The 27,278-nt window shown below is 47.7% G+C and overlaps 1 protein-coding gene across 1 annotated transcript in view; it reads left to right on the top strand.

Moving 5' to 3' along the window:
* MRE11 (MRE11 double strand break repair nuclease) overlaps positions 1-27,278 on the top strand; it is a 365,919-nt gene that overhangs the window by 73,625 nt on the left and 265,016 nt on the right. Inside the window, exons 7-8 of the mRNA XM_078656972.1 lie at positions 3,836-3,950; positions 16,759-16,944. Coding sequence (XP_078513098.1) covers positions 3,836-3,950; positions 16,759-16,944 — 301 coding nt within the window. The remainder of the gene's footprint in view (positions 1-3,835; positions 3,951-16,758; positions 16,945-27,278) is intronic.

Here is a 27,278-nt window from a genome sequence, read left to right as displayed (position 1 = left end):
AACTCCTCACCCGCTCTGGCGCCAATGCTGTACGATTTTGTAACTTGTTTAAATTTCGTTCTTAATCATCTTATGGTGGTTCATTATTACAAATAAAATCGACAATCTGAAATGATTAAATGCTAATGTTTTGCTGAGGCCCTAGGATTCTAAAATGGTGCTTCACAAGGCATGCTGTTTATCAAGTCAGGCGCCACCCACATGTCCTCTTTTTTATGCCTTTTGCGCCCGGGAATTGGCCAGGCTGGGGAGCAGCTGTGGGAGCTGGGCTCAGGCAGTTGCGGTGCATGCACTTTGTTTCAATTTCTTTGATAGCTGCTTCTGTCAGAGCCTAATGCAGGCTCATCAACCTACACTGGCAAGAAAACTGACTCATGGCAATTTTGTAACAACATGTGTCCTTTTTAGGTCTCGCCTAGACGAAAGCAAAGCGAAGCTTTGCTGTCTAGGGCGAGACAACTAATGCTGTTACTTTTGGGGGAATGTGGACAGCAAAGTGCCACGCGCTTTTGCAGGCCGAGATTTGACCTCGTGAGCGCGCACGCCCAGCCGGCGCCGTGCACATCCCCTGCCACAGACACACACATGCACACGCAGGCAGGAAGGCCCACACACACACAGAAACGCGCGCGCACCCCACCCACGCAGGAGCGCACCTACACACCCGCACACACACATTCAGAGACACCACCACCACCACCCCCCCCCCCGCCGCCGCATACATAGAAGCGCCCCCAGCCGCCGCATACATGAGGCCTCACGCCCCTCCTCTCTATTCGGTACTCACCGGGTTGGCTGGCGCTCGGCGGCGGGCCGGTCTCTCCTTCTCCAGCGGGGGCTCCCTCTTCTGCACGGGCCCCCCCCCGCCGCACCCACGCAGGAGCGCACCTACACACCCGCACACACACATTCAGAGACACCCCCCCCCCCACCCCCCCCCCCACCCCGCCGCCGCATACATAGAAGCGCCCCCGGCCGCCGCATACATGAGGCCTCACGCCCCTCCTCTCTATTCGGTACTCACCGGGTTGGCTGGTGCTCGGCGGCGGGCCGGTCTCTCCTTCTCCAGCGGGGGCTCCCTCTTCTGCACGGGGCCCCCCCCGCCATGGCTGGCACGGCATCTCCGGTCACAACGGTCACAACAGGCAAAGCTTCCGCAAAGCAGTGGGAGCGGACACACCTCTTCCCGGCCCCGCCCACAACCAGGCGGCGGGCCGGACATCTGCTTCCGGTGTTTTCCTCCGGGCTGCGGCGGTGATTGTTCTCTCGTCTTATCTTTTATAATGTATATTGCAGGCAGCTGGAGGTGCAGCCGGGGGTTTTGGAAATTGGAGTTCCCCAGCGGCTGTGAGATACAGCAGCTCACCCCCTGTAACTCCGATGTGATCCTGGTAAGACATGAAAGTTCAGTTCCCCAAGTAGTCGTGGGTGCAGGCCAGTGTCAAGTCCTCCCCAGCACGAAGCTCGTGCACAGAACAGGATCAGAGCACTTCCCTATTTACAAGAACTTGAGCAGGGATGTGTTGCTAACAACTGTATGTAAGTAACAAGTCTAACTTGTTTTGTGGTCCACGCTGTTGAAATTGTGCCATTTGAAGACACCCACACCAAAGTACAAGGCAATTCTCAACGTGCCGTCGCATATATTTTTCCAAGTTATTTTGGGAAGATACAAGGGTCCCCCTCATAGACTTGAGAGATTGCACTCAGGGGCTGTATGTTTCCTCCTCAGCTAAAATAAATGCTTTTGTGCATCCAATTTTTGGCACTGGTAAGATACTTTACGACCAACCACCTATTTGCAAAGGCACACAGCACCGTTCATATACGAAGATTGTCCCACACTTATCCAACACAGTCTTCACTGACATGTGTCAAACCCAGTGTAAAACAAGCATTTGCAATGCAGTAGGTCTCGCATTTACGCAAGTTTAAGCTATTGACATTGCAAATAACAAGGCCTTTTATTTTTATTTTTGTTTTAAAAACATAAATAAAAGGCATTGTCATTTACAGTGCCAATAGCGTTAACTCGTGTAACTGCGAGACCTATTGCATTGCAAATGCTTGTTTTTTTTATATCTTCGACAAAACAGGAAGGGACCAAAACTTGTAGCGTTGGTTTTGTTTGTAACTTCCCCCTCCCCATATTAATTAAATTGCAGTGATGCATGAAGGCAGTCATGAACTTTGGCCGGGCTCCAATCTTTGGCAGTCTAGATGTGTTAGAAGCAATTGCGTGTAACAGCCATGGCCTGTTTTCTGTGCAGCCATGGTCCGTTGCCTTGGATGTCCAGGGAGAGTGCGTAGACTCTTCGAACGTCTTGCAGGTGTAGAAACCTACTTATGCATCAGTAGGTGTCCCCATCACAGGTCAACTCAAGCCTTAATGGAAAAGCACTGCTGCCTGAGAAATGCAGGTAACATGGCATCTGTGTGAGAATAATATAACAATACTGAATACATTTTTTCCTGGGAATGGCACAGAGGAGGAACAGCTCCCAAGGCCACAAATACTTAAAAATTGACTTAGGACAAGGCTCACAGGTGAAACTTTATTATACCTCGCTGATAACTTCAGACACTGAATAAAATACACACCGGTCTAAAGACGCACTGTGGAGTTTCATGCCAGTGGAGGGGAAGTGCCTCCTCCCCAGAATTTGGTAAGGAAATATTCTGGCAGAAAAAGATTGAAGTGTCTTTAATACACCCCACACAAAAGTGACGGCAGCACTTAAAAATTGACTTAGGACAAGGCTTACAGGTGAAACTTTATTATACCTCGCTGATAACTTCAGACACTGAATAAAATACACACAGGTCTAAAGACGCACTGTGGAGTTTCATGCCAGTGGAGTGGAAGTGCCTCCTCCCCAGAATTTGGTAAGGAAATATTCTGGCAGAAAAAGATTGAAGTGGTTTTCATACACCCCACACAAACGTGACGGCAGCACAGTATGATCTGAGTCCGCCTACTTTAGGATGAGGGGATTTGGTCATTTTCAACTGAAAGATTTACCCAGAAACCAAGTTTTTTGGCACAAAGTATAGCTGAGCTAATTGGCTCAAAAAACGTGTGGGATGGTTTGCACATTCCCACAGTGAAATGGTGCTGTGGGTGTTCATTTATTTCCCAATGGTGCCCCCTGCCACTGCACATGTGGCACACGTTTCCCACCCAACTCATACATTTATGACGCTAAAAATTTATTTTAATATCATATTTGCACAGTTGGAAACCACATTTGCTGACATAAAAACCTGAAAATTCAGATTTTTGGAATACCCAAGTTGTACCTGGGCAGGTAAAGGATTTTGTAAATCAGGCCTTTAATTTACGTGCACAGCATTTGTATCATGTTCAGCATGCTAGCTTGCAGTTTGCTATATGTAACTTGTAAACTAGTGTTAGCATGGTAACTACATAATATGCTAGACTACTAATACTAAACAACAGGAATTAGAAAATCCCACTTCAATGTGCAGTAGTAAGGAAAAACTTCCTTGATCGTCTACATATCATAATTTGTCACTGGAGAATGTGTGCACACTCCCACTGAAAGTGTGCATACTTCCAGTGTCTGTTTGCACCTTCTTCTTTTGACAAATTCTTTGCTAAAAGAAAACGAGCGCTGAAGTGGAAGGGGTTGGGAGGGTGTAGATGTGAATATATTGACATAAGTCTTGGTAGAAATCGTATTAACGTGTTAGATCTAAGTGACAGATAAAGTTGTTCAGGTTTCTTTGATAGGTCTTCTAATTGGGTAGAAATGTTTTTGTTATCTACTCCATTGCTTCTTTTCAAATGTATGATTGCTTTAATTTGTTCCAGGGTCAATTCCAGATGAAAGACTCTATCGAATGTTTGTCAATAAACAAGTGACAATGCTTCGGCCCAAGGAAGATGAGGATAGCTGGTTTAATATGTTTGTGATCCACCAAAATAGGTAACATTCTATATTCATTTAAGTGCATCATGTAGCCTTTTAAAGCCTTTGTCCTCCTTCCCGATCATAGTTTCTAGTTTAGGTCCGGCTATCACACGAACTAATAGAGACTTTGCCATACTAGCAGTTTTCTTTGGGCTCATTAATTATTGATTAGCGACCATAGGCTTGTGCAACATGCTCTCCATTAGTTAGCCGGTGAGTGTCTCACTTTCCATTCAAGCCAATGCAGCTGCCCTTCAACGCAGTATGTAGGGTTGACTTAAAGACACTTGCAACATTCATGGTAAATTATTAAATACAAGAGGGGCATTAGAAAGCCAGTCTGCAGAATTGCATTGTGATTGATTAAATGAAGTACGGAAATATTTTGATCCTGGAATAGCGTTTTTATCCCGTACACACTAACTCATTATCTGTTATCAGTGGTGCCCACTGGCACTAATAGAAACAAAGAGCTTTTGTAAATTGAGCATGTTGAGGAACAGATTTCTTCTAATGGTTTCATGCCCATATCAGTGCATGGCTGGCAGATGGTAGCATGTCAGTTGTCAGGCTATAGTGTTTCCCGTAAGAGTTAGGAGTCACAGTTTTGTCCCTCAAAAAGGTATGTGTAACAGGCACCAAAACTAAGGCCGTGGTCAAGCAAATGGATATGACGGGATACTAGCAGTGTTCACGATGGGGCCAGGACTCTCAGGCCCATAATCAACCACGAAAAGGGGGCTGGAGGAAAACCAATTCCACCCCCACACTTTTAGTGCACACTTCTCCCCTGCAGTGCAGGATGTGACTGGGAGTGGCCAAGGCGAAGTGCGGACCTTTTTGCACCCATCCCCATCTAGACGAGGCTGGGGTGAGACCCCCTCTTAGTCCTGGTTTTTGAGGCTCCACTCACCCCTTCAACCGTTTGTGGAAGAACGGTATTCTGTGTAGGTTTTTCTGATGTTATTATACTCCTTTTGCTTATTGATTTGTATGATAACTTTGTAACTCTAGTGCATTTATATTTGCCTGGGTAATATGGGGAAGAGAAAGCTTCCAAGCACCAAAGGCTCTAATGAGCCAAGTAATTCTACTCTGGGTTCTTTTTTTTTGTTAAGGGCTATGGGAGTTATAACTAAGGAAATCAATCTAGCTCAGAAACGCTTAATCCATGAGCCCATTGGGAGCCCAACCCCAGGCATTACAAAAACTGCTTGGGCACGACAACGCATGAGGAGTTTGGAGAGGAACAATGCAGCCATAAATAACTTGAAGTGCAGCGAATATGGCACTATAGCTAAAAAGAAAAAAGGAGCAAAACGACTGGTTGGACAAAATAACTGTCCCAGTAGGAGCCCCAGAGGGACACCTGTGAAACATTTTCTGGACAGTTTGACTCAGTGCTAGGAGGGTGACCCTTACCTTAGAATATCCCATGCTTCAGGCTGGATCCTGAAGACTTTTGCTCGAGCAATACCCTTGCGCGCCGGTAGGTGGCGTATGTTAGTGTCACGTGGCATCGTACACGCCGGAAGTGACGTCTGCGTCAACTATATAGGTCCTACCTCGTCGCGCTAACATCAGTTCTTTTCCTTCCACGCCAGCTACACAGATCCATGAACAGAACTACCCTCTGTCACATTTTGACAGGCCTTTTTCAACATTTTGTGGACATTTTTTGGTGTGTAGGTTTTTCCTCGATGTCGAAGAAGACTTCTGGATTCAAACCCTGTGGCGCTTGAGGAACCGGACTAAACTCAAGGCTTTATGCATTGCCTATAAAGCTATTAATAATCTAGGGCCAACTTACCTAAAAATAGCATTCAGCCCGCTTGAACATTCAAGAACCCTACGCTCCTCTTTTGCTCATCTGTTAAAGGTTCCGCGGACAAGAAGGGCCAACTGGGGAGACAGATGCTTTACCATCGCAACAGCCAAGCTCTGGAATACTCTACCCCTCCATATCAAAACGGCTCCCACGCTGATTAATTTCAGGAAAAAGCTTAAAACATGGTTGTTTTCAATATAAATTTTTTTAACACAATGAGAGTTCTGTTAAGCTAGCGCCGAGACACCCCTCCGGGTATTTGCGCACTTTAAAAATCGCATAAATAAAAAAATATATATATATATTGTGCCATGTCGGTGACAGATCCACACTTAGTTTGTCTCTGGTACCTGGAGAGAGACCACGACTCATGTCATGCTCCGACTGCCAGGCGAAGGCTCCTACGGCTTTGAGGGAGCGGCCCTTAAAGCTACTTATGGCCTGGCATTCTACTCCACGTTGTTCGCACCGAAGGTCTCTTTCCCAGACCTGGTTCAGGGGCAGGTCCTGGCACTGCTCCGGGAGTCCTCAAACTCTCTTTGGAAGCTGTCGAGTTGGTCAGGTAAGAGGCATAAGAAGCACAGGAAGTCGAACCATGCTTCAACGTCTCCCCATCCGTAGGCAGACGTGGCGGAGGAGCCTTGACACCCTAGGCCTCGTTCTGTGGAACCTGTGCCTGGACCGGCTCCGCCCTTCCCTGCCTTTCCAGGGACCAGAGCAACTCGCGCTCACTTCTGTGATACCATGTTCCTTATATTTGGACGACCTGATCCTCCCTGCGTGACTTTGGGCCACAGAGGCTCAGGAGCGGCTCTATCAGGTTCTGCGCCGGTGGCTCTGGCGCTGATGCCCCCTAGTGGATCCGGTAGCAGATCTGGACCAGTGCCGGTCATTCCCCTGTGACCTTTCCCAGCACCAGCCCCTTGCGCTGAGACTTCTGGTGCCGATAGCTCCAGCCCCATCCTCATCCCTGACGACCTGGAGCTGAATTGGTGCCTATCAATGCAGATTCTGGTGCCGCCGGCACCCTTTGGTCCTTGATCGAATCTTCACCCTTCTTTTGAAGGGCTAGGAATGGAGGATATTTGGGAGTGGTCGCGGAAGCCTTTACAAGACCAGTCTGAGCACGAAATGGACTGGTAGGAGTAATTGGGTGAGGCAAGTGGCTTGTATACCTCCCCGGATTCTGGCCTGCTTTCTCCGCCTACCGTGGCTACGTAGGAGGGAGCTTTATATGATATGGCGGTGAGAAGGGCAGCTAAGGTCCTGGAACTCTAGCTTCCTTTGGTGGAATTCAAGATGAACATCTTGACAGAGGCCCTGCAGCTGTTTGTCTCCTTCCGGGAACCCCCCTACCAACAAAGCCATGATTGATGTCCTTCTGGGAACCTCGTCCAAGCCTAGCACAGGGGCCCTGTAAATAGGATAGTTTCTCGCCACCATCGCCTTTCTCCAGGCGACCCAAAATTCCTTACCAACTACCCTACCCCCCACGAGTTTGGTGGTCTACCTCACAGGGTGTGTTTGCCTCTGCACCCCTGGACAGGGAATCCAAGTTGTTTTCTTCCGCTAGCCTTGCATTACTGTCGATGAACACTGCATGCCTGAAGCAAAAATGGCCCTGCACTCAAAAGAACAAGTAGGTAAATGGTAAAGGCAATTAATGTCTATAGTCCAACATAAAGAAGTGAAGTTATATCTTCCCAAATGAAAAAGTGTTAGTCTGCATTTTTGCTGTAGACAAAAATTCCTTTTATTCTGTTATTCCAAAGAAATTTCTTTACAATCACAGCATGCAATGGACAAGTCAGCCGACGTGTTTCGTCCCTCTTTGGGACTTCTTCAGGGCTAAAATATATACAAACAAAGACTATTCACAATATATTTACAAATAAAAACATATATCACAGTACCAAATGAACCAGACAAAACGTTACTTCTTTTTCAAAGATTGGTTTCCATATCTATTTCATATGACTAACCTGCATTTTATCATTTTGAGCTCAGGGGAAGATAATCTATTAACAATTATTTACAGTGGTTCGTTCTCATTCACATAAAACAAATCCCAAATATGTATTAAACATCCTGGAGGGGAGGAAATTATTACAATGGTTTGTTCTCATTCTTGTTTACATGAGACAAATCACAAATATGTATTAGACATTCTAGAGGGGAGGAAAATACAGAACTGAATCCTAAACGTGTGCATTGTCAAAGCCAACTGGAACATGCAAAAAATAACGCAGTAATTATGTGGTAAATAATTGATGATCTTAGTCAAAAGCACAACATTTCAGTAAAGAAAGAAAAAGACCTGTAACAGAAGAATAGTCTATAAACCATTATTTAATTATTCTATATATCATATGCTCTTTGTGGCTTAGTCCTTATGGTAAACGGGCAAATAATAGTGAAACTAGTGGATCTGTGAAAAAATAAAACACAAATATCCCTTCAGTAACACTCCTGATCACACCATTCATTCTAAACTGTATTACTGACCAGCTTCCAAGAACTGTAGGAGACTGACAACTTTTGCAAATCGCCAAGCAATCTTCCTTGGAGTAGAGGACCTACTCCACTGCAGTCCGCAGGCACCAAAACGCAAAGTCTAGTTTACTGTGTTGCCACTTCTCTGCCAGCCAGACCCAGCAGACCCCTGGGAAGAGGACCCAGTGTTCCTGAAGGTCAGCTCTATCCCCCCTACTACAGTGAGAGTACACCAGGACCAAGTGGACCCACACAAGACCAGTGCTGATGGTCCCGGACCCCTTGCAGCAAGCAGAAACCGTGAAAGTACAGTTGGGACTCCACGGACCCCAAGATGAAAAAGCCGTTGAGAGACGTCAGCACCACAGAGACCCACTTCCAGAGTGACCTTATTTTGCACCCTAAACCAGTGACACCGACAAAGCCCAGCCAAACTTTCCACTCTGCACCAAGCTCCCCAGCCTGGGTACCAATGAACCAACTGTGCTTTCTTGTCCCCTAGACCCTTGTGACCCGACCCCCACATTGGGTGCTCCGGACTTTCCCCAAACATGATTCTAGGTGGCCCCCTTCTTTCTGCCGATGTAGAGCGCACAGCTACTAACCTGACCAGCACCTTTTCAACTGAATGCCCCAAAGCTGGTAACGAGAAACTTCTGGTGATACTTTGTTCCTTGGCCCCCTTTGACCCAAGTCCTGAAGGAGACCCCCAGAAACCGAACGCAATAACTATATGCTATACATGAGTTTTCTCCCATAGGAAGGTATTGTGCGTAAATATGTATTTAAGTGAACATATTACACCTGCGAAAATCGACATTTAAAAATGTACTTAACAAAATTCTTGGTATCAAAATTTATATAATGATACAACTTATTTTTCTAAATTGGCGTCGGATTTATTCTTGAGTGTGTGTCTCATTTATTGCCTATGTGTGACATATAACAGGACTTCATTTCACATAAAATCTTGGTAAGAAAAAGTCTAACAGTAAATTGTCCAATCAATAACCAGGGTCCCATTTATAGTCCTTTGTCCTTCTTGCTGCCTCCTCTTTCTTCGTGCAACATAAACTGGTTACTGACATCCTCAATCTTGTTTAGACAACTCATTTCCTAGGGCAACCAATAGATTTCAGGTAAAACTCTTGCACAAGTGAAGTCAAAGGACAGAGAGTGCATAAGCAGTGCAGTAATCTTAGTCAAAAGGGTTATCATGGTACATCAGTTATGACTGTATTGTATACTCACCCTTACGACTGAATGTTCTTCCGACTTGGGCGGGAATGTACTTCAGATTCTTGAGAGGGCTCATTTTCGCCTCCGAGTCCGAGCCCCGTTCACCATGTGGGCGGGGACTCGTACACTTTGATCCATCTGACCACACACAACTGTGGGGAATCTGCAGAGGAAGGATAATAATAATAATAATAATAATAATAATAATACCAAGTTTGTAAAGCGCCTGGTTACACTAGAAACAGTGTGTCCCCGCGCTGTGTAGACTAGAGAGTCCGGCACATACCCAAACAGATCCGGTAGCGCCAAAAGTCGAGGAGAGCTCCCGCCTATGTTGGAAAAAGATGAGTTTTTAGTTTCAGCCTGAATCTCTACTCCGATGGTTCAATCCGGAGTTCTAAAGGAAGCGCATTCCAGTGCTTACTGGCCAGGTACCTGAAAGAGCGGCCACCCATCCTAGCTCGTTGGATACGAGGCACCTGGAAAAGCATACTTCCCAGGGATCTTAACTGTCGATTGGGCTTGTACAGGGTTAGTAAGCTTTGAAGATAGGCCGGGCCCTTACCCTGAGCAATGCAGTGGGCCAGACATAGCGTTTTGAACTTAATGCGCTCACGGACCGGAAGCCAGGGAAGTTTGGCCAGCGCACGGCTACCTGAAGACTTTCTAGAAAGATTCAATGCCAGCCTGGCTGCCGCATTCTGAACACACTGCAGTCGGTGTACTCCTTTTTGACTAAGGCCCACATACAATGCGTTTCCATAGTCAAGGTGAGGCGTGATCAGAGTGTGAATCAGGATTTTATTACTGGTTGCGGGGAGTATATCCAGAGTTTTACGCATGCATTTTAAAATGCCGCAGCATTTGCCTGCTACCCCTCTGGTATGATATTCGAAGGACAGGTTATTATCCAATTTGAACCCCAGGTTCTTCACCTGTTCCAAGGGGCAAGGGGAAGGCCCTAATTCGGGAGGCCACCATGCAGAGGACCAGATGGAGGGAGCTTTCCCTACCACTAGGAGCTCCGTTTTACTTGCGTTGAGGCGCAAGCAGTTGTTGTTCATCCATTCAGCTAATCTTCCTAAACACGTCAAAAAATTCGCTGCCACCTCTTCGGGGGGCTGTGACAGTGTCACCACTAGTTGGGTGTCATCACGTAGGATAAAACACTGCATTTGAATTACATTTTGTCCTTTGTGAAATATGAAAAGTGACGCTATCCGAGGTGAATACTCTATCCATTAAATCCAGAGCTCCAACTTCCAGGACTCGTCTACATGACAGCAAGCGAAGCAGGGTGGCCAGCTTGGCTGATAAATCTTTCCCTGAAAGGCATTTGTTGGATTGACAGAACAGGAATAGGTTCAACACCTTATTGACATATCATCTGGGCCCTGGAGGAAGGGAATGAATAATGCCCAGTATCTGTTTGCGAACCAGGGTGTGTTCCGCTACAGGATGATCACCAACATGGGCATGGTTAGCCAAGATCACTGATCTAAACATATTGATTTACCGGTAAGCCAGGCCTTCAGAGGCTAATGAAGCAAGAAAATTCAAGATATGGACAACATCGGTTCCCCACTGGATCCAAACATCTCTGGTGACACCAGCCCAACCATTGAGACAAGCCGATCGGTATTGTTTATTGGTACTTTCGGCCCAACTCCTTTGAGAGGAGGGACGCAGCTTGTCATAAAGTCCTGGGACTTTCCAAGGTACCTGTGATCTTCAACGCCATAAGATATAGAAACCCTCTTCCAGGATCAGATGATTGCAATTTCTCTCTTGATCGCGAAGGAGATCCGGAAGCAGGGGTGGATGGATTGGAAAATCCACTGAACGTTCCAGAAGAACCCGAATACCAAATTTGTGATCTCCAAACTAGAGCCACTACCACCAGATCTGCCTGTTGTGTCCACACCTGGGCTGAAAGACGCATGATCATTAAAAATGGGGGAAACGCGTACCCCGTCTGTTAAAGCCAACTCTAGAAAAAGAATTGGTTGCTACGGCACTGGGGTCCGGTCGCCAGCTGAAGTATCTGAGCAACTGATGATCCAAGCGGGACTCAGAGAGGTCCAATAAGAACGGCCCCATCCAGCTTGTAGAGCCTGAAAGACCGAGAGATTCAGTTTCCAAAGACTCGCATCCCGTCTGGAGTGCCAGTGGCTACTTGATTGGATTTCCCTGGGAGGTTTTCTGCCCTGGGAAACAATAGTCCAAGAAGTTTCCAGCCAGCTCCTTTTGGTCTTTCGATCTCGTGCCCCCCAAGTGTTTAATATGGCGTACCGCCGCTATGTTGTCCATTTTTCTGCAGCATTGCACCAAATCTCTGGTCAAACATTTGACCATAAACAAGCCTGACAGCAGTTACAAGCAGTTAATGTGTAGGGATTTTTTGTGAGGTGACCACTATCCTCCTGTGGAGAATTCCCCACACTTTTCCCCACAACCTGTGCTGCTTGCATCTGACTCGATTACTGTGTTTGGAAGGGTGCCAAATATCGCCAGACCGTTCCATGCCTCTATGTGGGATAACCACCACTGGATTTCTTCCTTGGCTTCCTCTGCCAGAGGTACTGATTGAGAGTACATGAATCCCCACCGAAGGTTGAAGGCTTTGAGAAGCTGAAGTGCCAGGTAGTGAAAGGGCCCCGGCAATATGGCCTGAGTTGAGGACGATAATAGTTTTACTACTTGAGGGATCTGTTTTAGAGAGGTGGATGGTCTGGATGCCATCCGTTGTAGTTCTTCACTGACCTTGCTGACTTTCCGGGATGGAAGGCAGAGAGTAGCTTGGATCGTATCCACCAGAAATCCAAGAAGCACCATATGATTGTGTCGAAGCAAAAACCCACTTCGTTGGGTTGATAATGAAGCCCAGGGACTACAAAATGGAGACTGCGATCTGGAGGTGTACGGCAAGAGTCTGTGGACACTGGTCCTGCAGAAGGCTTTCTTCCAGATACACAATAAGCAGTATGCTCTGAGGTATTCAACCATGGAGCGCATCACCTTGGTGAAACGCCAAAGGGGAGGGTCGTTAACTTGAACGTTAGCCTCCGCCATTGGAATTGGAGGAAACAGCGATGTGGCGGGAAGGTAGGGATGGTGAGGTATACGTTTTTGAGATCGAGATGCACCATCCAGTAGTTGAGTTGAAGGAGCTCTCTTAGGAGGTGGATGCCCTCCATTTTGAAGTGTAAGAGCACCAACAATTCATTGAATCTTTTAGGTTGATGATAGGGTGCGTACCGCATCCCTCTTTGCTACTAGGAAGAGATTGCTGAGGAAACTGGAAGGATGAGGCAACGTTCTCACAATGGCACCTTTGGTGAGCAGTTCTACCAACATGGCATCTGCTGCTGAGAATACCAGCGGGATAGGAGAAACATGTTGGGAAGGTGAGCTGTTAAATTTTATACGGAAATCCGGTGCGGTTTGAATCACCCAAGGATCTGAGGTGTGAGTTGCCCAGTTGTGTACAAATCTTTGCTGTCTGCCCCAGCTGCTAATGGGAAACACATTTACACTCACCTTGAGAGGATCTGTGGTTGCCACCGCCTCTGGGGCCCCCTTTGGCAACCCTATGGCGGGGGTACCGTCTGATGGGGTAAAAATTGCAAAAGCTGGAGTAATCCCCACTATAGCGTGTGCCATGAACATGCATCTGCATGTGACCGTCCCAGCGTCCCCGGTTACGACCAGCCCCGGTGAAAACCTGGGGTGTAAACATCCTTTTATTAGAGGCTTGAGCCTTGTCGAGCAAGTTGAAAGTCGTCACAAATTTTCCCAGTTTCCGGAGGTCTCCAATTAGCTCTCCCTATGCTATTGGGTCCCCCTCTGAGGTGGCGAGTTCCCCCAACTTGGGGTCAATTTTTATAAACAGTGATCTGCGCCTCTCAGTCTAGATGGCGCAATTCACATTGCACAAAAAAATGGTGGCCCTTTAAGCCTCCACCCAGATAGCACATCATGAGATTTTATGGTTATGAATGCTTTGGCATCCTCCGCCATGTCCAGGATTTGTATCAGTGGGCTGAAGAGGTCCAGGAGTTTATCCTGGCAAGCCCGCCAGGATCTATTGATACCCTTCTGTGGGTCTCAAAAATACTTGGCGCGAAAGGTGGCCATATGGGCATCAATTTCTGGTGTCAATTCCACCTTATTGCCCAGAGACAGGTGGGGGCATTCTGCTGCAAGGCGGCTATGGACATCCTTGTCTAAAGGTTTGTGCAATCTCCCCACGATGTAGGCAGCAACTTTGTCAGCTTAGGAACACTCTAGAGTCTTGGTATGCCGTAGTTCTTCGAGGTCCAGCATAGCTGATGGTGCTTCATGGGGGGGGGATTCACCCCTGGCATCTCACCCCTGGGGAGCTTAGGGGTACGCGAGGGGCACCATGGCTGAGAGCCCGTGTCAGGTTCCACATTGGAAACAAAGGGGGATTCTTTCCCTTCTAGGGGAGCAGGTGGTCTAGGAGGGGATTTGCGTTGGCAAATTAGGGACGTCTGGGTCTGGGCATAGGTACTGGTATAGGGTCAGCTGGCAGAGGTTGGGAACGGTCCATGAAGGCCTGTTTCAACCGTGCAAATGCATCCAGGTTGACGCCGGGAGCCTGGTCCCGGTTACGCTTCATAACCACCGCCAGGGAGCTAGGCGGCCCCAGAGGTAGAGGAAGCGAGGTCCCCAGAATATCTTCCCTCGAATGGAGGGGTTTAAAGTATAATTCTGCCCTGTTCAGTAGTTTCTGCTCCAGTGGTGCTACTGCCTGCGTCACCGCTTTCAGAATAGAGGCATCCAACACCTCACAAAAATTACCATCAATGGGGAGATAGGTCATGCTGTCCTCCTCCATATATGATTCCTCAATATCACTCATGATGCCCAGGTGAGTAGGAACTATTCAAGCACGAAAAGGCTTGGGTCCCATTACTACTTGGACTGGACCACTCTAATAGTATACAACAATCAAGATGTCAAGAAAGACCATTCACAACACATAAATGGTTAAACGAGACCTTAGACTGTGATCCCAAAGTCCGTGTGATTTATTTTACTTTGCTTTGACGTTTATTGTAAACAAGGTGTTGTAATCTACCTTATTCTCCTTTTCCCCTTGGTATCTTCCGTCCTCCCCTTCCTTCCTGATTAGAACGTTCCGTTGTAGAGCTCACCTTAGAATGTTCACACCTTAGAACACCGGATGATTGGAATAAAGAAGCACGTTCTTACCTGCTCTTGTGTCCTCTATTATTTATGAACTTACAATACAAGATTATGCAATTTTTTCATGTCATACGTCAGGAAACACTTTGTTTGTGGAAAAAAAATTAAAAAACTAACAGATTGTGATACAACACAGTGCAAAACAATAAGAAAACACAATAAACGTGCAACATATTCCAAACAATACAAGTGACCAGTCCTTACTTCTAAAGTGCACTAGGCAGACACTAAAAGGTTCCTAAATGGGAGGCTTCTGCCTTTTGTCCTGCTTTGTCTTGCGCTATGGGGTTGCATATTTCAGAGGGTGTTGTCTGGGCGGGGAAGAAAGAATGTAAAATACTCCCTTGAGGCACACCCTATGTTAATCAGCCCAATCGCTGGTGTCAACGTGTTTCGAACCCCATCTTGTTGAGGGGTTCTCCTCAGGACTAGGACTTTGGTCTTGAGAACTAAAAATAATAACAAATACATGTTTTATTTACAATGACCCTGATCTGCATGTTAGACTCTCTCATTTGTGTGATTTCAATAATAATGTACCTGCTTATATGCCAAAGTATCAGGAATTATTTGGTCAGGGAAGAATACTTTTTAATGGAGAAGTAGCTGCAGGTGTTAAAAGAATGTTTTAGTTAAATGATTTTTTTTAACTTGTAGGAAACATTGCTCAAGCAACCAGCCAGAAATGAGGCCCCCATCGTACCTTGATTGGAACGGAAGCGTCAGGGATGATGTATTAAATACGAGTCTCGGTGCTTTTGTCAATTCCCTTTTCTCGAGTCTTCTTTAATATGAGGGGGAAGACGGAAATGGCTTTAATTGCTGCACTTTCGGTATGGCAGCTGCTGTAACTGTGAGGCACGTATCTTGCTGTTCATACTCTGGTGGTGATTAGCAGTTCAGGACTCACAGTTAAGCAATTTCAGACATCTCATTAAGTCCCCGCAAAGCTGTGTCGAATTTCATAATAAGGAATGCTTCTTCAGGGTCGCCACCCCTCAGATTGGGTTTGATCACGCTAGGAGAGTCCAATTAAAGTCATTTTCTGAATGTTTTAATGAAACGAAGCGGTCCACCAAAGGTGCAGTTAAGACTTTATTCTTTAGTCTGGAGCGATGTTGAACAATCCTGTGTTTCACTTCTCGGCTGATTTTCCCTATGTATGTTTTTTTTGCAAGGGCAAACAATGGCGTACACCACATTTTTCGTCTTACAATTGGTGAATTCATTGTGACGCCAATGTAGGAATCTGCACACTGGTCATTCCAATCTTCTGATAAGCTGCAGAAAGAAAGTGCCGTTAGCATGTATGGATGGTGTTTAAATGCAGATCTGCTCATCACTTCTAGAGTATAACAGATTTGGTGCAGTCACATAGCACTACCTATCGGTGCACAGGAGCTCTGCTTTTTTGAGTTTACGTATCCTGTCTCTGACCTGGGAATATTCACAAGGTAAGTAACCTGCTGTACTATAGAGTATTCACCAGAATGAGCGTAACTGAAGGTAAGTAACTTGTTTGTATGTCCTATTCTATCCCTGTCACTATTCATGTGTTGTAGCTGGTAGATGCAACTTCCCTCAGCATTGTCGCAGTTTTTGTAGTTTCAATGTTTTCAGATGAACTGGTGACCTTGCAGAGTATTGTCACTCACTGAGTCCGCCTTGAAATGAATGTAAACTTCAGTGTCTAATTAACATGGAATAGAATGTGTACATGGAGAGGCTTAATGTGTCAGTAAATGAAAGATGTCAAAGCGTAGGCTGGGATAAGATCACTTCTGAAAGTGCACTAAGGACATGGCCCTCTACTTAGGAACACCAATACAACTCCTTTATTTTCCCGTTCACCCTTAACAGATACCCTTAAGAATCCACCTTCTACTTAGAAAAAGTGGCTCCATGCAAAATGCCTTCATGTAAGCAAAGCATGTGTTTCATGTTGTTGAATGTTTTGACATGATTATCTATAGAAATGCCATTGAATGATGCATTGCAATGTGCTAACCAAACTCTTAAACTTCATAACAGGAGTAAGCATGGTGCCACTAATTACATCCCTGAGCAGTTTTTGGATGACTTCCTGGACCTTGTAATCTGGGGCCATGAACACGAATGTAAAATTGCTCCTGTAAGAAATGAGCAACAGCTTTTCTATGTGTCTCAACCTGGAAGTTCTGTGGCTACTTCGTTGTCTCCCGGAGAGGCTGCGAAAAAGTATGTATTTGTTTGAAGCGTATTGACAATTTATCACATGTATTCAATTCACCTTTTCATTAGCATGCTCCTCTACCTAACGTCTTGTGAAATATTTCTGAGGTGTGAACAATGGGCTACAGCTCTGTAGTGCATCCAGCATTTCTAATGCCCATGTACTCCCTTTTGCTGTGTCAAGATTGTGTCAACGATTTATTTGAAGAATAGAGGGTAGTATTCTGCACAAGAATGCTAGGGATAGCGAGTATACATGCTACGTAGATCACAACACTATACGAGGTTGTAACAAATTGAATAGGTGCCACGGTATGAATGCTGATGGACGAAACAGAAAGCCGACAGTACAACACTTAGATATCCATATGTAGCAGGTACAACCAGATGAGTGAAGGTTTGGCCATCAGTGGTGTGATGTCCTTTGAGCTCTGTCAGAGAGACTGAAGTGTATATTTGTCAGGGTGCCTAGTAGGAGACGGCATTGAAAACGAGAAAATTAAGAATGATGATGAGGTGTTGTTTGGGAGAGCCGAGTGTTTGGTCACAGTGTAGTGTGAACATGTTTTAGCAAATTTTAGGGAGGATTGACGGGTTGCCCCTGTTCCATGTATAGTCTTGAAAATTAGGGTAAGTGTTTTGTCCATATTTTTAGGAATAGTCCACCCACCTGATATCAGCAGTAGACTGGGTATGTTAACAACAACACATGGGCCAATTGAGGGTTTTGTCATGGTGAGAAACGTAGTACAGTAGAGAGGTAGTCAACTACAAAACTATCTTGATCATCAACAGGGTGTTTGAGATATTTGGTCACTAGAAACGGGAAGTAAAGAGACTTTTTGGTTGTTGAGCAGTTGGAATCTGGATTCTGTGGAAGAGTTCGAAGTGGGCTTATTTTAGAAATGAAAAACATACGCGGGCTTCTGGGGGGAAAAGAGGAGGCATGGATAATGGGGTGTTAACTATTTGAAAAGGGAACAGTGGCAGACACACAGGTTGCAGGTAAATAGACTATTTCAAATTTCGAGAAAATTAGCATGCCGGAGCATAAGCGAGAAGAAAAAGAGTTGTTGACAAATTTGTTAACTGAGAGATAGGAGCTGAGCCTCTTTAACAATATGCGCTAACATGCTTTACAAAGAAGCAATACTGTGAGACTGGTTGACTATTAGAAGGGGTGGAGAGTGGTTGACTGGGCTGAACTGCTTAGGAATGAGTAGAGTTGGAGGAGAAGAGATCTCCTTTCCCTTATTGCTATCCTAAGGTAGACTGTATTTTGCTTTTAAAACAGGGTTATTGTATAAAGTGGTACTTTTGGCAAATGTTCTGAACGAGGTAAGATCTCCTGCCAATGCCTACTTAGCAACATTTTTAAAAAACTACAATGTGGCCACTGGCCCTTAGGAACCAGTCTTTGTGAAGGAAGTTAAATTCCCTGCCTGGAAAACTGATTCCACCTCTGAATGCAAAGGAGTAAAGTCTAACTCTGCCCTCCTGAAATAAGATAAAGGATAGCAGGTAGTTTTATTGGCAGATAAGTTGGCATTACTGTTTTATGCATACTTCCCAGTACCTGTATCCCTTTTTTGAGCCTGAGAATTGATTCCGGAGCTCGAGTGTGACGGAGGCAGCTGCTGGAGTGTGCACATGCAGTGAGATCTGTAGGCAGTTGAAGTCTGCAGCATTTTGTTGCCCTGCAGCTATGATTTGAGCTTTTGGGCATATCCACCCGTAGGGGGCAAAGGTCACCTCAGCCACTTAATTGCTGTTGCATTAAAAGGTGGGTGCTCAGATCTGTGCTGTGTGTTCGTTTGAAGTATGAACCTTAGGGTATGCTACCCGATAAGCCCCAAAGCAAGTGCCTGAGCATGTGCTGCATAACTTGTTTACTTCCCTGGTGAGTTGTCTTCATTCTTGCCCTTGCAATGATGTATTGTATAGTAGCATGTAGGAGACTGACAGAGGTGTTATTGAATATTGAACCTCCCTCACAAGTAGCCTGTTCTAAGCCTGCACTCTGCTTCTGGAATTCTTTCTCTTGTTCACTGCTTGCTGCTATCGATTGCATAGATCATCATGTTCCTTTCTCGTGGTATATTCACCTTTTTCATCAAGCCTTAGGCTCAGAATAATCTCAACCTTCCTCGCCACAGACACTTCACACCTCACCTCTGAAAACTACACTGGTTCCCCATTCATAAGAACTGCCAGTTCAAAATGCTCACCCACGTCTACTAGGAACTTCACAACCAGGGCCCCACCTACCTCAACCACTGTCTACACTTCCACTAACCAACCCGGGGCCCCCGCCCTGCATCACTTGCACTCGTCCAAACGCCCTATATCCATAGAGGCAAGACAGAAGGCAGGTCCTTCTCTTACCTGACAGTCAAATCCTTGAACAACCTCTCCCAGCACATCAGGACAGCCATGTCACTTATGGATTTCCGTAAGAAACTGAAAACCTGCCTCTTCAACTGATCCTTCTAATAGAACCCGCACCTACTCAGTGCGTAGATTCCATCTCGGGTGACAAATTTCGCACTGTAAATATTGCATTACATTTAATATGTTGAGCTTACACCAGTCCTACTCTTTTTTTGTTCTTTGCTACTCACACCTTTATATAATTCCTCCTTGTTAATGAGAGGGCAGTGCTCCATTCATCTCCGAATATCTGGGGCCAGTTACCTACACAATGAAACAATAACAGATACCAGGTATATTTAAAAGGATTTACTTCACACGCACGGTATAAAACTATCAATGAATCGGAGTGTCTTGATCAAAAAAGTGAACAAAGTGATGGGTTTAGTTTTTTTTCAAGTATTTATTCCTTTGAAAGAAGCTTGTTCCCATCTATTATCAAGAGGTGTCACAGAAGGAGGATAATGATTGTGAAAAAGAAGCAGAGGGGCAGGAAATCGGAGGAGTCTCCATTAATGACCTTTTGTGCCTCTGTGGTTCATGAGGACTTCACCCTTTTGAGGGGGCGATTAAGAAGTCCCCACGCTCCAAAGTACGGAGTATATGATGCATTTCGGTCACGTGACCAACATGTCATTAAGAATCTGGCGACTCAGTATCCTCAAGCCATCACAATAGAGGGGTTGTCATCGGGTCAAGAATCCTGCCCCCTTCTACTAATTAATTGTTATCTCAACCCAATTAAATATCAAACCTCCCAGGCCATGGAATCACTTATCACAACATTGGAAGACCTGTTAATAAACCGGGAGGACCAAGATGTAATAATCGCGGGCGACTTCAACTTCAGAGGCCTGGGTCTATTCTTGGAGGCACCACCAAGCAAGAAGTCAGCCCTATTGACTGAATTTCTCGCAAATTTCAATCTGCACTCCACCCACAGAACACAAAAAAAGAGCCACCCAGAATGGACCGCCAATCCAACCTTTAGAAACATTTCCACCATAGATTACATTTTCACCAACGAAGGGCTGGCCCACAAACTTTGCAATTTCATAGTGGATGACAGAGATGAAAGCGACCACAGGCCCCTCCGCGCCACATTCAATCTGGCGCGGGAACAAGTGGAATTACAAGAAGTCATTGGAACCACCACGGGCGAAGAAAATCATAAAGTCCTTAAAAGAATAAAATGGTCAACCAATCTCAGCCATAGACTGTCAGATTATGTAGCCAGAAGGGAGGAAGAACCAAACCCAGCTCACACTGTGAACATCACACACCTCTGGGAAACACTGACCTCCGACATATTGAAATCTCTGGGCAACAATCACCATCCAAGAAGCGGCCAATTCCATACTGGGTCTCGCCGTTCAAAATCACGGTGCCTGATACAGAGTAAGCGTGCTCTCAACAAGGCAATTAGGGCACAAAAGAAAGGCACTCATTTGCCAGGGAGGCACTCCATTGCCACTTTGCGAACTGACTACAAAAAGAAAGTCTGGGAGCATAAAAGACTGCAGACCGAACAAAATTGGCTGACCGTGTTTTCCTTAATTAAGGGAAACGACAACAGCAAGCTTTGGCGCTTTATCAATAGTCTGACCCCCAGAGGCCTGCACAAGGAAAACAGTGTTGCCGGGAAAGTGTGGGAACTGTATGTCAAGGGGCTGTACACCTGTGAGCCAAACCAGCCCATCCCCGGAAGCCTGGCGTGGTCCAAGGTGGCGGCTGCAACAATTGAACCCGAAAGCTCCCCGACAGAAGGCCAAAGCTCGACCCGGCCCGGAAAGTTCACAGAGGCGGAAGTCCTAAAGTGCATCAAGGCCGTTAGAACCGATGGCGCTCCAGGCCCAAATGGGATTCCGGCCCAGGTCTTCAAAACAGCCTCAGCCTTTTTTGTATCCAGACTTACTCCTTTATTCAACCACTCTTTTGCCACCGCAATTCTGCCAACCTCCTGGAAAGGCTCAATCCTATTCCCTATTCACAAAAAGGGGGATCACATGAACCCGGCCAATTACAGGCTTATAGCTCTCCTCGACATAGAAGCAAAGATATACGCTCGCCTTCTTCTAAGGGATCTGGAGGATTGGGTGGACAAGAACGGCATTCTCCCGCCCACACAGACCGGCTTTAGGGCCAATAGCTCCACCCTCGACAACATCATAGCCCTTTCCTACCTCGCGAAGAAGGCCAATACGAGGAATAAGCCGCCTCTGAAATGAATGAAAAAGAAACGTAATAAAGCGCACTGCGGCCAAGCGGCCTCTGTTTTGCTGTTTCATAGACTACTCTACAGCCTTTGATCGAGTGAACAGAGGTCAGCTCTGGGCAAAACTTGATTCCTGGGGGCTACCCCAAGTCGCAATAAAAGCGCTCTATGAGGGGACCTGGGTCAAGGTGAAACTAAGTCCCACAATAACAACTGCAAGAATCGACACCAACGCTGGCCTTAAGCAGGGGTGCGTCTTGGCCCCCATGCTTTTCAACTTGTATACTGCGGACATGGGGACAGCCCTGAAAGATGCCAACTTAGCACCCCCAAGATTGGGGAAGCTCGTCTTGGGTACGCTCCAGTATGCAGACGACACGGTGGTCATGGATCACACCACGGTGGGGCTCCAAAGAGCCTTAAGCAGCCTTGCCACATATAATAAGGCAAATGACCTACGGATCAACGTGGGCAAGACTAAGATTGTCATCTTTGGCAAATACCCCCATAAAAAAGAAGCTTCATGGTCCATGGGGGAGCACCGCATCGTCACCGCCTCATCCTACAACTACCTGGGCACCTGGGTTTCCGAGAATGCCACTGCAGTCAAACACCTGAAGGAGCTTAAATCAAAAACAGACAAAACCATACTGTCGTTAAGACGCTTAAGTCTTCGCTTGGCCAGTCCCTCAGTCGAACCAATGCTGACAGTGCTCAGGGCAAAATTGATCCCCGCCATCTCGTATGGGCATATAGCCTACCCAGGTGCATTTGACAAAGTGGTCAATGCGGCCCAGGCGAAAGCCTACAAGATGGTGCTACAGGCCCCGAGATATGCTAGGAACAATAGGCTAAGGCTAGAAATAGGCCTTAAGCGACCAGAGCTGGCACTACTGGGGGACCTGTTAAAATTCTATATTAGAGTATCGAAAGCGCCGGAACACACCTTAAAGTACTCCCTAAAAACAATCTTTGGTGAAGTGGGCTCCCCATGGCACTCCAAGGTGGAACTAGCCATTGATGCACTGAAAATCGAGAGGAGGAGCCTGCCCCTGCACGAAATTCCATTTTCAGCCTGGGCCCAAGCCGTTAAGCGCCAAGTCCAGACGATCTCTTTTGGGCTCGACCTTGCATCCCTTCAGCAACACCCACTAACTCAGGCCCTGGATAAATCATATATTTCTGGTAAACCCCAAACATACCTGCAAGACCCAGTATCCGCCCACGTGAGAAAGAAAATTCTGTATTTTCGCCTCTTGGCCCTCAGGATCGCGGACTTTAACCCTAACTGGGCACGAACGGATGGTGCCTTAGCCTGCCGTCTATGCAACTATCGCAGAGAATCCTGGCTACACTTGCTGTGTTGCTGCACAAAGTTGGTCAACGACCGTCATCGCTTGCTGCGTCCGACCTTACGGAACTTAGGCTACAGAACTTGTAGAGAGGCCTCGGACTGGTGCCTCTCTGTTTCCGCGTCCTGTCTGATAGCCAGGGTCGGGAAATTCATACATCAGGTAAAAATGGCACTCGACTCCCACTTAATGGCCACTAATCCCTAGGGTTCTAAGTATTGGGCCGGCGCTCTACCGGTGGCCCCAGTGATGCTAGCCCACAGTTACTTTAGGGTGCCAGCAAAGCAACTGGAATTCATCGCCCCCAGTCATCTAATCTGGGTTGGTTTAAGGGCCCAACGAGGTATCCATCTATCGTCAACCGGCTTTGGCGCATGAACTGATTCTATCGAACTTTCACGTGCCTCTCTTCTTCTGTTGTGGAACAATGGAGTAACCAATACTCTCCTCCTTTTAAAAGAACTCTGTTCTGGACAACTACGCAGTTTTAACTGTCAGCATTTTAACCCAAAGTGGTATTTACTTTTTATGTGTGGATGGGGCACGTCGGGGGAGGGGGGGGAAGGGGGGGTCGGATGTTCATCAAGTTTTTATACTGTAAAGATTTTAAGTAATCGTGCAGTTCATCAATAAAATACAACAACAACAAAAAATATCCTAAGGCTGTTCATTCTGGAATCACCTGGAATGGCCACACCTAGGATGAACAGGATAAGTGCACTCCGAGGCCCCTTTTTTCGCCAACTTGCTGGGCTGGCTCAGTCCACATATAGTGAGCGAACAAATGTGCTTGAACTTGATAAAAAGATGATAGCAGAACTTCAGTCCTTAAACGTCTTTAGAAGCATCTTGTGAATTGAATCTCTTGGCTATTTTTGTTTCTTACCACATTTTAGATGTATTTTTTTCCATGTTATGTTTAATGTGTTGGACAAAAGGCATAACATGTAAAAGTGTTAATGAATCTAAATCAGATAATAAGAGGTCTTTTTAGGCCAAATTACTTTTAAATTTGATTTTGATAATAATGACTGCCACTGTCTAGCAATACAAAGTACATTCATACACATCTGCCAAGTTTTCAGTTTCAGGTGCTATTCGTTGCGCTTTATTAAATGGATATAACATAAAATATAATATGTGTGTCATTTCAATCAATCAATCAATCAATTATAGCATTTGTATAGCGCGCTACTCACCCGAAGGGGTCTCAAGGCGCTGGGGGGGGGGGGGGGGGGGGGGGGGGTGTCTGCTACTGCTCGAAGAGCCAGGTCTTGAGTTGCATCCTGAAGGAAAGGTGGTCCTGGGTCAGTCGGAGGTGGATGGGGAGGGAGTTCCATGTCTTGGCTGCCAGGTAGGAGAAGGATCTTCCTCCGGTGGTGGCTCTGCGGATGCGCGGAACGGCGGCGAGGGCGAGGCTGGTGGATCGTAGCTGGCGGGTGGGAGTGTAGAAGGTCAGGCGGTTGTTGAGGTACCTCGGGCCCAGGTCGTGGAGAGCCTTGTGTGAGTGGGTGAGGAGTCTGAACGTGATCCTCTTGCTGACGGGGAGCCAGTGCAGGTCTCTCAGGTGTCCGGAGATGTGGCTGTGTCGGGGATATCCAAGATGAGTCGTGCGGAGGCGTTCTGGATGCGTTGGAGTCTTTTCTGAAGTTTGGCTGTGGTTCCGGCGTAGAGGGTGTTTCCGTAGTCCAGTGCCTGGGTGACCGTCTTCCTGGTTTCGGTGGGGATCCACCGTAAGATCTTTCGGAGCATACGCAGGGTGTTGAAGCATGACGACGTGACGGCGTTGACTTGTCTGGTCATCGAGAGGGAGGAGTCCAGGATGAAGCCCAGGTTACGTGCGTGGTCCGTTGGCTTGGGAGCGGTGCCCAGGGCAGGGGGCCACCAGGAGTCGTCCCAGGCAGAGGGCGATGATCCCAGGATGAGGACTTCCGTCTTGTCTGAGTTCAGTTTCAGGCAGCTGTTCTTCATCCACTCGGCGACGTCTTTCATCCCTTCGTGTAGGCTGGTTCTGGCGGTGGCGGGGTCGTTTGTGAGGGAGAGGATCAGCTGGGTGTCGTCGGCATAGGAGATGATGTTGAGGTTGTGTTGGCGTGCGATGGCTGCGAGGGGGCTCATGTAGACATTGAAGAGGGTGGGGCTGAGTGATAATCCTTGTGGTACGCCGCAGATGACTTTGGTGGCCTCGGATCTGAACGGGGGCAGGCGGACCCTCTGGGTTCTTCCGGTGAGGAACGAGATGATCCATTCCAGTGCCTTCTCTTGGATTCCGATGTTGTTGAGGCGCTGCACTAGGGTGTGGTGGCAGACCGTGTCGAACGCTGCTGAGAGTTCCAGGAGGATGAGCGCCGCTGTTTCCCCGTTGTCGAGCAGGGATCTGATGTCATCTGTGGCTGCGATGAGGGCGGTCTCGGTGCTGTGGTTGGCTCGGAAGCCGGACTGCGAGTGGTCGAGGGATCCGTTCGTCTCGAGGAAGGCGGCAAGCTGACTGTTGACGGTCTTCTCGATGACCTTGGCAGGAAAAGGGAGGAGCGAGATGGGACGGTAGTTCTTGAGGTCGGTGGGGTCCGCTGTTGGTTTCTTCAGGAGGGCGCTGAGCTCGGCGTGCTTCCAGCTCTCCGGGAAGGTGGCGGTGTTGAAGGAGGTGTTGATGATGTCCCGGAGTTGGGGTGCGATGATGGAGTCGGCTTTGTTGAAGACGTGGTGGGGGCAGGGGTCGGTTGGTCATCCGGAGTGGATGCTGTTCATCACGCGGGTGGTGTCTTCGGTGCTGACCTGAGTCCAGGCGCGGAGGGTGGTGGTGGGGGGCGTTGGCTCGGTGGTTGGGTGCATGGTCTGTGCGCCGAAGCTGTTCTGTATGTCGGTGATCTTGCTGTGGAAGAACGAGGCGAGTGAGTCGCAGAGGTCTTGCGAGGGAGTGATGTCGTTGTTTCCGGCGTTGGGGTTGGCGAGCTCTTTGACGATGCTGTAGAGTTCCTTGCTGTTGTCCAGTCGTTCCTTGAATGCTGTCTTCTTGGTGGTGCGGATTAGCTGGTGGTGTTTGCGGGTGGCGTGCTTGAGGGCAGTCATGTTGTCTGTGGTCTGGTTGTTGCTCCAGGCTTTCTCGAGGGTGCGGCATTTCTTCTTTGAGTTCTTGAGTTCGTCGGTGAACCAGGAGGCTTTCTTGCTGCCGGGTCTGCTGGGAGGGGTATTCAGTGGTGCGAGGTTGTCTACGCAGTTGGTGATCCACTGTGTGAGGTTGCTGGCTGCTTCGTTGGGGTCCGTTGCGCTGGCGGGAGGGTTCAGGCTGAGGCAGGTGGTGAGCTGGTCGGCGGTGATCTTGTTCCAGCTCCTGCGAGGAACCTGTTGCGGGTGGTGGTGGGTCGTGGTTCTTCTGAAGCTGAAGTGGACGCAGCTGTGGTCCATCCAATGTAGTCCGGTGGAGTGGCTGAAGGAGACGTGCTTGCTGGAGGAGAAGACGGGGTCAAGCGTGTGGCCGGCGTAGTGGGTGGGGGTGTTCACCAGTTGCTGGAGTCCGAGGTTGGCGAGGTTGTCCAGCAGGGCGGTGGTGTTGGTGTCGTTGTTGTTCTCCAGGTGGAAGTTGAAGTCCCCTAGGAGGATGTAGTCGGCGGAGGGGAGGGCGAGCGGGCTGATGAAGTCTGCGATGTCTTCGCTGAATTGTGTGCGTGGTCCCGGGGGTCTGTAGATGAGGGTGCCTCTGAGGGTCGTCTTGGGGTCGGTGTGTATCTGGAAGTAGAGGTGTTCAGCAGCGGTGAGGGTGTCGTCGGAGATGGTCGTGATGCGGATGGTGTTCTTGTGTACGATGGCGATGCCTCCTCCGGTCTGGTTGACGCGGTCCTTCCTGGTGATCTTGTACCCGTCCGGGGTGGCGATGGCGATGTCGGGGGCTGAGGAGGCGTTCATCCAGGTTTCCGTGAGGAATGCGACGTCTGGTGAAGTTGTGTCGAGGAGGTTCCAGAGTTCCACGGCGTGTCTGTGGACGCAGCGGGTGTTGAGCAAGATGCACTTGAGGTGGTTGTCGCTGGTGCTCGGCTTGGCGGGTGCGGTGCAGGTTCGGAGGCAGGTGAAGCGGCAGGCTTTGCAGGTGAAGGGTCCGTGCGTGCGTTTCGGGGTGGCTCTGTAGCAGGCAGGGTTCCGGCCGGCATTGAGTGCGTTGAGGGTGGCGGCGTCGTAGGTCTGTCGGGTGGTCTTGCATCGGCGGGGGCCAGGGGTCCTGGCGCTGGGCGCGGGCCAGGCACGGACGGGCGCAGACGGGCTTGCCTTTGGCGCGCCTTCGGCGCACAATCGGCACCCAATGCGCGTGAACGCTACACGTGGGCGTCATAAGTAAGGAGCCGGGAGGG

This window comes from Lissotriton helveticus, chromosome 8, assembly GCF_964261635.1.
Source record: "Lissotriton helveticus chromosome 8, aLisHel1.1, whole genome shotgun sequence".
Lineage (NCBI taxonomy): Eukaryota > Metazoa > Chordata > Amphibia > Caudata > Salamandridae > Lissotriton > Lissotriton helveticus.
This window is presented reverse-complemented; position numbering and strand designations above follow the sequence as displayed.